General features: G+C 42.0%; 1 protein-coding gene across 1 annotated transcript in view; it reads left to right on the top strand.

The window, feature by feature from the left end:
• The window catches only part of LOC124271546 (amiloride-sensitive sodium channel subunit gamma-like), a 33,000-nt gene extending 19,820 nt beyond the window's left edge, over positions 1-13,180 (top strand). The window contains exons 7-13 of the mRNA XM_046706688.1: positions 46-160; positions 1,703-1,775; positions 2,475-2,532; positions 5,099-5,172; positions 6,822-6,897; positions 8,451-8,649; positions 12,680-13,180. Coding sequence (XP_046562644.1) covers positions 46-160; positions 1,703-1,775; positions 2,475-2,532; positions 5,099-5,172; positions 6,822-6,897; positions 8,451-8,633 — 579 coding nt within the window. The 3' untranslated portion in view covers positions 8,634-8,649; positions 12,680-13,180. The remainder of the gene's footprint in view (positions 1-45; positions 161-1,702; positions 1,776-2,474; positions 2,533-5,098; positions 5,173-6,821; positions 6,898-8,450; positions 8,650-12,679) is intronic.
• The last annotated feature ends 313 nt before the right edge of the window (positions 13,181-13,493 follow it).

Below are 13,493 nucleotides of genomic sequence, written 5' to 3'. Positions count from 1 at the left end.
CGGATGGTTTGGTAAAGTTCCTGTGCTATGGTTATTGTTCTACAGGGATGTCGGAAGACGTGTCTCCAGACTTCTATTGTGAAAGGCTGCAACTGTACCGACACCCGGTTTTCAAACGCAGATGCTTACGACGGTCGGCCATGTGACAACGACCAGGACTGTGAGTTGTACCGATGAAACTTTTCCGATTACTCTGATTACATTGCGATCCTTGCCAGCTTCACCTATTCCGACTGTGGCTGGCCATCTGTATACGATGTCAGTCTATTCCAGTGTCTGCATTGCAACCGTGCAGGGGTTAGAGCGTCCGCCGCGAGAGCGGAAGGTCGCGGGTTCGATCCCCGGCCGCATCATACTAAAATATGTTAAAATATGGTACTTTTTGTTCCCTGCCTGGCGCTCAACATTAATGGGTAAATCAAGGACCGGTCGGCTCGGAGTCGGTATAATGTGTTTGAGTGGGGTATCCATGCTTAACTGCGGCATGGTATCTCCTATAAAACCAGCTTAAGTCTGGGATAGTACAAGCAGCCACACATACACACGCACGCACGTCGTCATATGAGTGAAATGATCATAAGTACGACGTGAAACCCCATTTCACCTCAGTTCACTCAGTGTCTGCATTGTGTTCCTCTGGCATTAACCTTGATTTCGTCAAGAGGCATCAGAGTAGCGTTACGTGCTGATTCCCAAGTTGTAGAATTCCATATATAGTGCACCACTACCCTCTACTTTCTCTACAGATACAATGTATAACAGTTGAGACATTGTTTCCCAACGTATAACCCTGCCTCATAGCAGTAGTCAGTACAATCGCTTCTCCTCCGTTGTGTACCCGGCATTCTTGTTATATATTTTTCTATCGTTATAAGTTTTGGTTAAAATCCAATTTTCCAATTTTCCATGTTTATGTTCCCAATTTCATTCATACTCTCACTCTTCCTATAATTATGTTTTTAATAACACATGTGTTATCAGTTTAAAAAAATCAGTCTCGGGTAAATGTTATTTGTTTACATGATAAAAACTTCATCTAAGTATTATTAGGACTATTATTTGAGAATAATATCTTGTCATACATGATATATTGAGGCAATGAAGTTAAAGGAGTATGAACATGTGTCTTTATCATATATCTGAGAACATGTGACGATTTCGGATGTGCGAATACAATGTGTCTTTATGAGAAATGCGAATACAATGTGTCTTTGTGAGAAATGCGAATACAATGTGTCTTATGAGAAATGCGAATAGCATGTCTTAGAAGAAATGCGAATACAATGTGTCTTCTGACAAATGCGAATAACATGTGTCTTATGAAAAATGCGAATACAATGTCTTTATGAGAATGCGAATACAATGTGTCATTATGAGAATGCGAATAACATGTGTCTTTATGAAAAAATGCGAATACAATGTGTCTTCATGAGAATGCGAATACTATGTGTCTTTATGAGAATGCGAATACAATATGTCTTTCTGAGAATGCGAATAACATGTCTATGAAAAATGCGAATACAATGAATCTTATGAAAAATGCGAATACAGTGTCTTTATGAGAAATGCGAATACAATGTGTCTTTATGAGAAATGCGAATAATATGTGTTTTTATGATAAATGCGAATACATTGTGTGTTTGTGAGAAATGCTTATACCATGTGTCTTTATGAGAAATGTGACTAATGTTTTCCTTATCAGATAAGTGCATCAACGACGTGTACCACAACTATGCCAGGGATGGCGACAAATGTGACTGCCCACCGCCATGCGAGTAAGTACTAGTCGTCGCACAGCCAAACAGTTGTAAGACATTATACAACAGACCAGGAGAAAGTGAGATTAGTTTAATGCCACTTCGAAATATATTTCAGTTAAATCACGATGGTTCAGCTTCAAGGGAGTCTTAAGTGATGCAGGTGGTAGATATGTACCCCTTCTGTGAAATACACGATCCCATGTATGGAGCTGACGGAGCTTCAGAAACACGGTCCAGGTGTATGTTTGATTCCTGATACTTGGAATGCTGTACCCTTCATTAAACAACGTATAAGGTGTAGTTGTATGAAACGCTTTGAAATCTTGTAGAAAGAGCGCGCTCGATTGTACCTCAAACGTTGTGAAGGACTTCGTCAAATTTGTGACTAAAATTCTGTCCCGAATTTTGTGTCTCTAGTTTGACCCTTGTTACACATTCAGTGGGTTGTTTTCAAGAAAATACATGACTTCTCTTGTGTTTCTGACGGATGCCATCGTCAGCAGGATGATCATGTTTCCGCGAACTCTTTCTGGTATTGTATACACATCCTCATGATACAATCGAAATTATACAATCGACTTTTTGCTATGGAAAAGGTTTGTCTCTTTCATGTTCTGTGGAATAATTTTCAGTCTGTAGGGTGATTTCTTCGGTTTGTCGACAGGAAAACTATGTCATAATGGTTTAATTAAAGATTGTTCTCTTGTTTTTCAGATTGAATATATACCAGCAAACTATATCTACTGCTGACTTTCCGTCATTTGCCAGTCGGGTAACATATTCATGATCATTTTTAAATTCCTTATTATGACTTATGCCCCTATTCCACACAGACCACGAATCCCAGGAATCGTCACGTATTGATAAATTTGAGGATTCAAGCGGATTCGAAGAATTGTGCAAATTTTCTGGTTCAATTCGGGACGCACTGTGATTCAGTTACGATACAGGTACGATAGAGGTACGAACATTCGTGGATTCGGCTGGAATCGCACGAATATTGTCAAGAAGTCACTACGATTTACAAGAATCTATTACGAATACTTCCCGAAGGTTAGGAATCACTTACGAATCAGTTAAGAATATGCCGAATGCACGTACGAATCAGGTACGAAAAAATGAATTCGTGACTATTCTTGACAATTCGTGGGACATAGGTATAAAATGGTCGTAGACCCTGTTTGGGTAACAGTTCCAAAACGGATGTTCAACGTAGAGCACCTGTAGTATTTGCCCTTGAGCTGGAGTATCAACACCAGCTGCAGATTGCTAGAAGCAGACTGCTTCGAAGGAGGAGAATAGAGCACCCAGGTGATGGGTTAGACCGTGGCTGACACCAGGTAGAATGCAAGAGTATGGTCACTACAACAGACTGATGCAGGAGCTGAAGATGGAAGATGAAAATGCCAATTATGTGAGAATGCCATCCCACATGTTTGATGAGCTACTCAACAGGATTGCTCATGTCATCCAGAGGAGGAGGAGGGACACCCACATGAAACCAGCCCTTGATGCCGGAATGAAGCTAGCCATGACCCTCAGACACCTGGCTACAGGAGACTGGTATCACATCATCCAGTATGACTTCCGATGTGGCTACAGCGCAGTGGTATGGACTGTGTAGGAAGTCTGTCAGGCCATCATACAGGAGCTGAATGATGACGTCATGCCACTGCCAAGGACCAAGGAGGACTGGAAGGCCATTGCCCAGCAGTCCCAGCTCCTCGTGCCCTTGGGGTCTTGGATGGCAAGTACATGGTCATCAGGAAACCACACAACTGTTGGCCCTGGTGGATGCGGACTATAAGTTTATCTGGATAGACACTGGTGAAGGTGAGAAGGTCACCAATCCGACGCACAGTTGTTTGGTGCTTCAGAACTGAAAGAGTGCATTGATGACAACACCATAAACTTCCCTGACAGCAATCCCCTACCCAATGATGACGGAGACACACCCTACTACAATTTGGGGGATGATGCTTTTCCACTGAGGACTTTCCTCATAAAACCATATGGCAGGAGGGGCCTTGACAACAGATTATCCAGGGGCAGACGTGTGGTGGAGAATGCTTTCGGAATTGTGGCCAACAGATGGAAATGCTTCCTGGGCACCCTGGAACAAGGACCTGATGTGGTGCGGTTACTGGTGGAGGCAGGAGTCATCCTCCACAACTTATTGAGGATCAGGTTCCCTGTCACTGGAAATGCAGAAGCGGACCGGGAGGATGAAGACCACAACAACATTTCTGGAGGGCAAGAAATACTAGCAGGAGGGAATGTTAACTGAATGATAACTGTTGATATTTCATGTTCAAATGTTTTACTATTTATGTTCATAGTGTTTATTAATGTTCGTTAGCGCTAATAAAATGTTCCGTTTATTAAAACAAGAGGCCCAAGAGGGCTTGTACCGCTTTACTGACTCCTGGCACAACATCTCCCTAGAACAACATGTTACAATTTCTGCTTTTTTTCAATCTTCACATTGCCCAAATCCATTTGTCAAAATTTCTGCTCGGACCGAGCAGTGGTAAAGGAAACGAAAACCAAAACAAACTTTGGACTTTTTTCTTTTTTTTTATCCTGCCGTTTTATTGGTATTGTATAAAACTGAAAGACAGAAATACTTAGCTAAGTACATTCTTGCTGATTATGGATACGTGGCACAATCGTCAGCAGCTAATGACCTGAAGTCAATATTAAACTCCTTATATACCCAATTCGACGGCAATCGTAGCTGATTCTAAGATAGTTCTTACTTGCTTCGTACCTGTTTCGGCCTGTACTTGTGGGATTCGTGACAGATTCGTAGCCGATTCGTGGTCAAGCCACGAATTGACGAAATCTACGAATGAGTTAAGGATACCTACGATTCGATTACGATGAATAAGAATGCACAACGAATTTGTTACGAATTAACTACGATTATTTTATCGGGAGTTCTTGTCCAAAATTTTGAACAGTTCAAAACTTTTGCCACGAATTCCCGATTGCTCAAGAATTGCAAGAACTGACTACGACTATATTACGAATTAGTTAAGAACTTCACGAACTGATTACGATTCAACTACGAATCCTCGTATTTGTCAATTCATGGCGATTCGTGCGATTCGTGGTCTGTGTGGAATAGGGGCAATAGGTGTCATCATCTTTGACTGAGTAAAGGAGATAAACATATTGCGGTGTCTATTGCCCAGACCTACAGTTGCCATGGTGATCCCTGTGACATTCTGCATGTGCGTTTCCCTCTGCCCATATTACCGTGTGGCTTGATAAGAATGAAACCTACAATTTTCGTGTTCATTTCATGAAAATTTCTAATTACTTTCTGTTTGTAGGATGAACTTCAGAGGCTGATATCCAATAGGACCGATCGGTTGTCGGAGATACTTAACACAAAAGAGAACATCAGGTTTGTAATACCAGATACCATCACTCTGGGCAGCGTTGTTACACCTGTAGCAGGTACTACTTCAGTTAACACCTGGCTTCTACACCTGTAGCAGGTACTACCTCAGTTAACACCTGGCTTCTACACCTGTAGCAGGTACTACCTCAGTTAACACCTGGCTTCTACACCTGTAGCAGGTACTACCTCAGTTAACACCTGGCTTCTACACCTGTAGCAGGCACTACCTCAGTTAACACCTGGCTTCTACACCTGTAGCAGGTACTACCTCAGTCAACAACTGGCTCCTACACCCGTAGTCTGAAATACTGTCAGAATGGTGGCATTATAAACGACGATGTATGAAAGAATAGAACAGGGACCTTTTGTTTAACCGAGGCGACATGTGTGTATCCCACTGTGTTCGACTTACAACAGGATCCTTCTGTAGGTGTATCCATACCCTGCTTAATGTAACCCACTGTGTTCGACCTACAACATGATCCTTCTGTAGGTGTATCCATACCCTGCTTAATGTATCCCACTGTGTTCGACTTACATGACATGATCCTTCTGTAGGTGTATCCATACCCTGCTTAATGTAACCCACTGTGTTCGACTTACAACATGATGATCCTTCTGTAGGTGTATCCATACCCTGCTTAATGTAACCCACTGTGTTCGACTTACAACATGATCCTTCTGTAGGTGTATCCATACCCTGCTTAATGTATCCCACTGTGTTCGACTTACAACAGGATCCTTCTGTAGGTGTATCCATACCCTGCTTAATGTATCCCACTGTGTTCGACTTACAACATGATCCTTCTGTAGGTGTATCCATACCCTGCTTAATGTATCCCACTGTGTTCGACTTACAACAGGATCCTTCTGTAGGTGTATCTGTAGGTGTATCCATACCCTGTTAATGTATCCCACTGTGTTCGACTTACAGCATCCCACTGTGTTCGACTTACAACATGATCCTTCTGTAGGTGTATCCATACCCTGCTTAATGTATCCCACTGTGTTCGACTTACAACATGATCCTTCTGTAGGTGTATCCATACCCTGCTTAATGTATCCATACTGTGTTCGTGTTCGACTTACAACATGATCCTTCTGTAGGATCCATACCCTGCTTAATGTATCCACTGTGTTCGACTTACAAACATGATCATGATCCTTCTGTAGTATCCATACCCTGCTTAATGTATCCCACTGTGTTCGACTTACAACATGATCCTTCTGTAGTTGTATCCATACCCTGCTTAATGTATCCCACTGTGTTCGACTTACAACATGATCCTTCTGTAGTTGTATCCATACCCTGCTTAATGTATCCCACTGTGTTCGACTTACAACATGATCCTTCTGTAGTTGTATCCATACCCTGCTTAATGTATCCCACTGTGTTCGACTTACAACATGATCCTTCTGTAGGTGTATCCATACCCTGCTTAATGTATCCCACTGTGTTCGACTTACCTCCTTCTGTAGGTGTATCCATACCCTGCTTAATGTATCCCACTGTGTTCGACTTACAACATGATCCTTCTGTAGGTGTATCCATACCCTGCTTAATGTATCCCACTGTGTTCGACTTACAACATGATCCTTCTGTAGGTGTATCCATACCCTGCTTAATGTATCCCACTGTGTTCGACTTACAGCAGGAACCTCCTGCAGGTGCAGGTGTTCTACGAGACCCTCCAGTATGAGAAGATCACAGAGACCCAGGCTTACGCTGTGAGTGACATAAAATGCGGATCATCACGATGTTTCAAAGATAATTTCGTTTGTGGGGATTCCAGGGAATACAATTCCCTGCTATTTCCTGATTGTCGTGAGCCCTGACTACCAATGAGAATATCCGGGTGGTTGGGGGTGAACTGAATCATACCTGTCATCGTATCAAGATGATTTGGTGAGTGAGTTGTGTTTAACGCCACCTTGAACAATACTGCTGTTATAACACAGCCCGAAGTGATGCAGGTGGCAGCGTTTACCACAGACACGGGTAGGGTAGTACCAAACATAATAGGGCGATATAGCCTTAGGGAATACATGGCAAGCTCGACTTCCTTGTGCGCTATGGTAGCGTTTACCACAGACACAGGTAGGGTGGTACCAAACATAATAGGGCGATATAGCCTTAGTGAATATATGGCAAGCTCGACTTCCTTGTGCGCTGTGGCAGCGTTTACCACAGACACCGGTAGGGTGGTACCAAACATAATAGGGGCGATATAGTCTTAGGGAATATATGGCAAGCTCGACTTCCTTGTGCGCTGTGGCAGCGTTTACCACAGACACCGGTAGGGTGGTACCAAACATAATAGGGGCGATATAGTCTTAGGGAATATATGGCAAGCTCGACTTCCTTGTGCGCTGTGGCAGCGTTTACCACAGACACCGGTAGGGTGGTACCAAACATAATAGGGCGATATAGCCTTAGTGAATATATGGCAAGCTCGACTTCCTTGTGCGCTGTGGCAGCGTTTACCACAGACACGGTAGGGTGGTACCAAACATAATAGGGGCGATATAGCCTTAGGGAATATATGGCAAGCTCGAGTTCCTTGTGCGCTGTGGCAGCGTTTACCACAGACACCGGTAGGGTGGTACCAAACATAATAGGGGCGATATAGTCTTAGGGAATATATGGCAAGCTCGACTTCCTTGTGCGCTGTGGCAGCGTTTACCACAGACACCGGTAGGGTGGTACCAAACATAATAGGGGCGATATAGCCTTAGGGAATATATGGCAAGCTCGACTTCCTTGTGCGCTGTAGCAGCGTTTACCACAGACACAGGTAGGGTGGTACCAAACATAATAGGGCGATATAGCCTTAGGGAATATATGGCAAGCTCGACTTCCTTGTGCGCTGTGGCAGCGTTTACCACAGACACCGGTAGGGTGGTACCAAACATAATAGGGGCGATATAGCCTTAGGGAATATATGACAAGCTCGACTTCCTTGTGCGCTGTGGCAGCGTTTACCACAGACACAGGTAGGGTGGTACCAAACATAATAGGGGCGATATAGCCTTAGGGAATATATGGCAAGCTCGAGTTCCTTGTGCGCTGTGGCAGCGTTTACCACAGACACGGGTAGGGTAGTACCAAACATAATAGGGGCGATATAGCCTTAGTGAATATATGGCAAGCTCGAGTTCCTTGTGGCGCTGTGGCTCCGAAACACAGCCGTTGAGATCGAGTGACACGCACTTTCATGTCATATTCTGTGTTTTTATAAGAAGCCATTCCCTGGTCCTCAACTTGTGTTTTGTATTTCCAGTTTGAGAACCTGTTGGCGGACATCGGAGGCCAGGCCGGATTGTTTGTCGGCTGCTCTGTGATTACTCTTGTGGAAGTTGTGGAGTTCCTGGGCAACATGATGCTGCTCCTTATCGTCAAGGTTGTCTCCAGAGAGCGACCACATTCATCGGGGAATGTCATCAAAGTCGCACCGGCTGAGTAAGCTTCTCAGAACAACGGTGTGATATCAGATACTGTTTGCGCTTCTTTAGATTGGACACAGGCCAGTTAGTGTAAATAGAATTATTAATTTTTGTTTTGTCCTTTCGTCCTAATGCATTGTAGAACAGACTACCATCGCTGTCAATATCAAGTGTATTATATCGCCCATCTATTGTCATATACGTAGGGGCCTCATTGGCCATCCTAGCTTCTGAATTAATGCCACCAGCTATATCTCTCATCACTAACTTGGCACATCAATCATAAAATCCTGATTGGCATTAAGAAGTGAAACATGTATAGATGGCAACGTCATGGACGTCAACTTCGGTATTACGGCACGGCACGGCACGGCACGACTAAACACGACACGATTAAACACGACTAGACACGGGGCCCACCTACCTGTATGCTCGCTAATAGAATCGACCGATGGGGATCGGATGGATAATCCAGTTCATTGCACGCTCATGCGTTGAACTAATGCTGGGAACCCCAGCTGTGATATTGCCGGACCATTCCCAAGGCTATTCGCACATCAAGGTTCATAATATTAAAAGATTTTCAGTTTCCAATTTTGAAATTTTCAAATTTTTTGCATCATCATACATAAGTGCTCACATCATCTCTTTATATTTATCATGCTTTTTTTGCACTTCTTTTTGTTTTCATCCAGTTTTCTGCAAAAAAAACAATATAGTTGTCAACTGTTTTCCCTTCCAATGAATATGACACGTTCATGTCAGCTGCATACGTGTATGTGATAAGTACTGTTACAAAAGTATGCTCGGAAATAACTTAGGGTTTCCCAAACTGTCAGATATTAGTTTCCAGAAATACTTGTACGACATTAATGAATTAGGGAACATAATAGGTATTGAAGTTCGACAATAGACGGACAAGGGGTGATAGGGGTAAGATAGGAAGCTTCAAAACTGGCGTGTTTAGATCTGTAGTGCGTGATACCGCCACGATTGGTCAAATATTCAATCACTCGAGGAGGCATGATATGTATGTGAATGGCATTTGAGGGAGACTGTCACGCGCCTCTTGCAACGCCTGCCAAGTTCAACCAACGTCGTCAGCGGCCTCTGACGTTGAGGCACACGTCCAACTATCATGTCCAGGGTGTGTTCAGCTGGAGTAAGATCTGGCTAGCTATTCTCGAAACGTTCGTTGCATTGCGAACTTCTTACGCCCATTCTTAACACATTGGCTCCGATCAAAGTTAAGAATTCTTAGGGCTACGAAAGTTTCGAGAATAATGGCCCAGGTCTCATTGCTGATCGTGGCATTTTAAGGTGTTGTGCTGCGGGAGGGGAACATTAATAAATTGTGCACCGTGAGCATGTACGTTAGATCTCAGGTTGGTTTGACGTTCATTTTCGCGTCATCAGACACGGCCACGCCTATCAAGAAAGTGTAAAGTGTATGGGAATAATGAATAATAATAAGAATAAATTTATCATGTGCATCATGTCCATTTATTGCTCCATGCTCCATGCTCCATGCTCCATGCTCCATGCTCCATGCACAATGCATGCTCGAAGCACCCAAACGATCTTATTATTATTACCCCGGATAGCCAAACTACCAGTAAAGCGGGTTATAGTCACATGATGTTATCCCACTGGGTAGCCATTTTCTGCTGGGTGAACAGAGGTAATTTTGAACAAACTCACTTGATGAAGGTGAGACCACATGTATTACATGTGTTTCTTTGAGGGGCAGGACTGAAGTCCTGGAAACTCTCAGGAGTCAACCTGCCAAACACGGTCACCTCTCCGCGCCCAACGTTGCTTAACGTAAACGGGCGGTGGGGTAGCCTAATGGTTAAAGCGTCCGCTCGACATGCTGAAGACCCGGGTTCTATTCCCCACATGGGTGCAATGTGTGAAGCCCATTTCTGGTGTTCCCCGCCGTGATATTGCTGGAATATTGCTAAAAGCGGCGTAAAACCATACTCACTCACTCACTCAACGTAACCTGATTTGTGACCTGAAGTCTATACACAGGGCCTCGTGCCACCACTCATCTGCACACCGTGCAACATAGCCATCTGTAAAGGGCGGCACGACACTTGGATGTTGAACATGGAAATGAGCTGCTTGTAGACGACATCTAACCGTCTTACCTGTTACTCTTACTCCAGTAGCCTCACTGAAAGTTTCGATGTGTGATCTATGATCAGGGATCGCCAACAGTTTTTCGTTTGCTGGTACTTGTTTCATTGTTAATGTACAAACTGTGAAACACTGAAGGTATCGGTTGTCTGCCAATTCCCAACAATGACAGGTAGACCTCTCGCACATCCAGACCACATTATATATTCTCGTGTTAACGTTATTGTTCAGGATGTGTTTCGCTAAGATTTATATTACTTGGCATTAACCTGGCATTAACATGTATATTTCATTATCCTGCATATTATTCTTAAAAGTGTATATATTCATGGAACAGTAAAATAAAGAATTGAAGTGGAATGTCAGTGTTTACGTAGTTAGATGTGTTTTTCATACAACACTATATATGCGTTGGCGGTGAACTGCATAAAAATGACACGAGATAGATTCGACTGTATCCATAATGTATGTCGAACCCTTCGTTGTGGGAGATTACAGGTATTAAATATAGCGTTAAGACTACATGTAAGACAGTTCTGCATTGAAAACACAGCCCGCAAACATTTCCTAAATACATTAGTTTTCCATATATTTGAAAGAACTTCAACAAAGAGACTTTTGCTCATAATCTCCACCATGTGCCAACATCTACAGACTTACAGTGTATTTGCTGAGAAACCGAATAAAAGAACTATCTTCATATACATACGTATGATTATATACAATAAAATGATTTTTATTTTTATCTTTTGACGAATCTCCCGTGAAGATTCGGATTCTTCTCTCAAGAACCCCACTTCACTCCACTGAGCTCTAACAAAATGTGCGAGAAACGACCATTTGAACATTTGATATTAAAGCTGTGGCAGACGTAACATTCATACTCTGTAATGCGAATCATCTGTTTTCAATCAGATATGCGTTATCTAACTTTGAAACCTCTGACCATATGTTTTTCGATAGTCGCGATTAAACGCATCATGTTAGATCTAACAATTCTTCATTTCGTATGGGTGACCCAAATGAAAGCATACTTGTCAATAACCAATTCATGATCATAAAAAAAAATACATTAAATAAATTACAAATGTAAATGCATGCTTAAATTTTAACCATCTCCTAAAATTATAACGCTTCATTATAATGTTGGAAAGTATATATTTGGTAAAGATAATGAATGTTTTGAGAAAATGGGTTGGTTGTTTGACAGTTTAAACATGTATTCATCTGTTTGTCTTCTCTTTAACTTTTTACCCCCATTTCTCTCTCTCTTGTTGCTTTTTTACATATAAAATAAAACGCATGATGGATGTGCCACATGATTATGCTAGTAATCACACACACACACACACACACACACACACACACTTATATATTTGTGTACAACCTTACTTTTGACAATGTGTAGACTCATTCTTATGTTGTGTGCCATTTTTTACTGATCTATCAATCGACATTTTGCACATATACCTTCAAACTGTGCGTGTATTTAGTAAGTCCGGATTTCATATATACAAGGTAAATAACATTGCTGTAAATGATAGGACAATTCTTTATGTGGCACAAAACTCTGATTCTTTCAAACTATTGCCGCTCCATCTCATTGGCTAAATAAGATAACCGCGCCATTGTATTTACAGATACCGGTATATCACTGTACTATAATACAACAAAGGCGTGGCCTTTGTTACATTTCTATGTATTGTCCTTGAATCCCAGAGCTACGTTAAGAGATTTCAATAAGTAATGCGTGGAAACATAGTGCTAGACCTCACTTAGTCCCACGGGGTTTCTTGGGCGCCCCTCGGACATGTCTCTTCCGATGTGGTAAGAAACAACATGTAAAAATTTATAAGATTTATTTAAGATCGATCTTCTTTTGATACAGTTCATCAATGATAAATGTAGCTTTCTATCTTTACAGCTTTAAACCACGGAACAAAGAATTTGCACAGAAACATTAACTTTCGATTCGTTGAACAAAATAGCGACCATACATCCCAGCAGAGTTCTTTAGACAATGAGGCACAGTGTGTCATGAATCTTTTCCACGCATCATCAATCGCCTCTAAGCATCACCAAGGGAGTTAAAAACGTCATCAATTGTTCCAATGCGTCATCAATTGTCCCCACGCATCATCATCATAGAAATGGTAGGTTCTTGACAGGTATTAAAGCGTTAGTAGAAAATGCAACTAAAGCTATGTTTGCCCTTTTGAAAAAAACCCCGAAATATAAACCTACCTATTGATTGTACCCTAAAAGCATTTGATACTATGATAAGTCCGACTCTCCTTCATGGTTGTGAAGTATGGGGATTTGAAAACCTGAACATTATAGAAAAGTACATCTCAGATTTGTCAAATTTGCTGTTGGTCTTCGAAGCTCCACTCCAAACTTTATGGTGTATGGCGACTTTGGCCGAGAACCGCTCTATATACATCAAATTATACAAACGTGTTATTTCTTTTTGGCATAAAGTAGCAACACATAACCAACACTGTAAACTCTCTTCACTGATGTATAACTTTATCTCTGTTAATAACTTTGGTTGTCAACTCCGATGGATATCTTTTGTTACAAGAATACTTAATACCTGCGATTTATCAGAGGTTTTCTCAAACCCCTACAATGTCACCACGTCATGGCTGGTCCTAAAAGTTGAAGCTACTCTAAAAGATCAGTTTTTACAACATTGGCGTAGCTCCATAGAAACTAGTTCTAAAGGTCAATTTTAT

The sequence above is a fragment of the Haliotis rubra genome, unplaced genomic scaffold (genome assembly GCF_003918875.1).
Source record: "Haliotis rubra isolate DU_JTF1 unplaced genomic scaffold, ASM391887v1 Scf161, whole genome shotgun sequence".
In the NCBI taxonomy this organism is placed as follows: Eukaryota; Metazoa; Mollusca; class Gastropoda; order Lepetellida; family Haliotidae; genus Haliotis; species Haliotis rubra.
The sequence above is the reverse complement of the archived record's forward strand: the minus strand, read 5'-3'. Positions and strand labels throughout refer to the sequence as shown.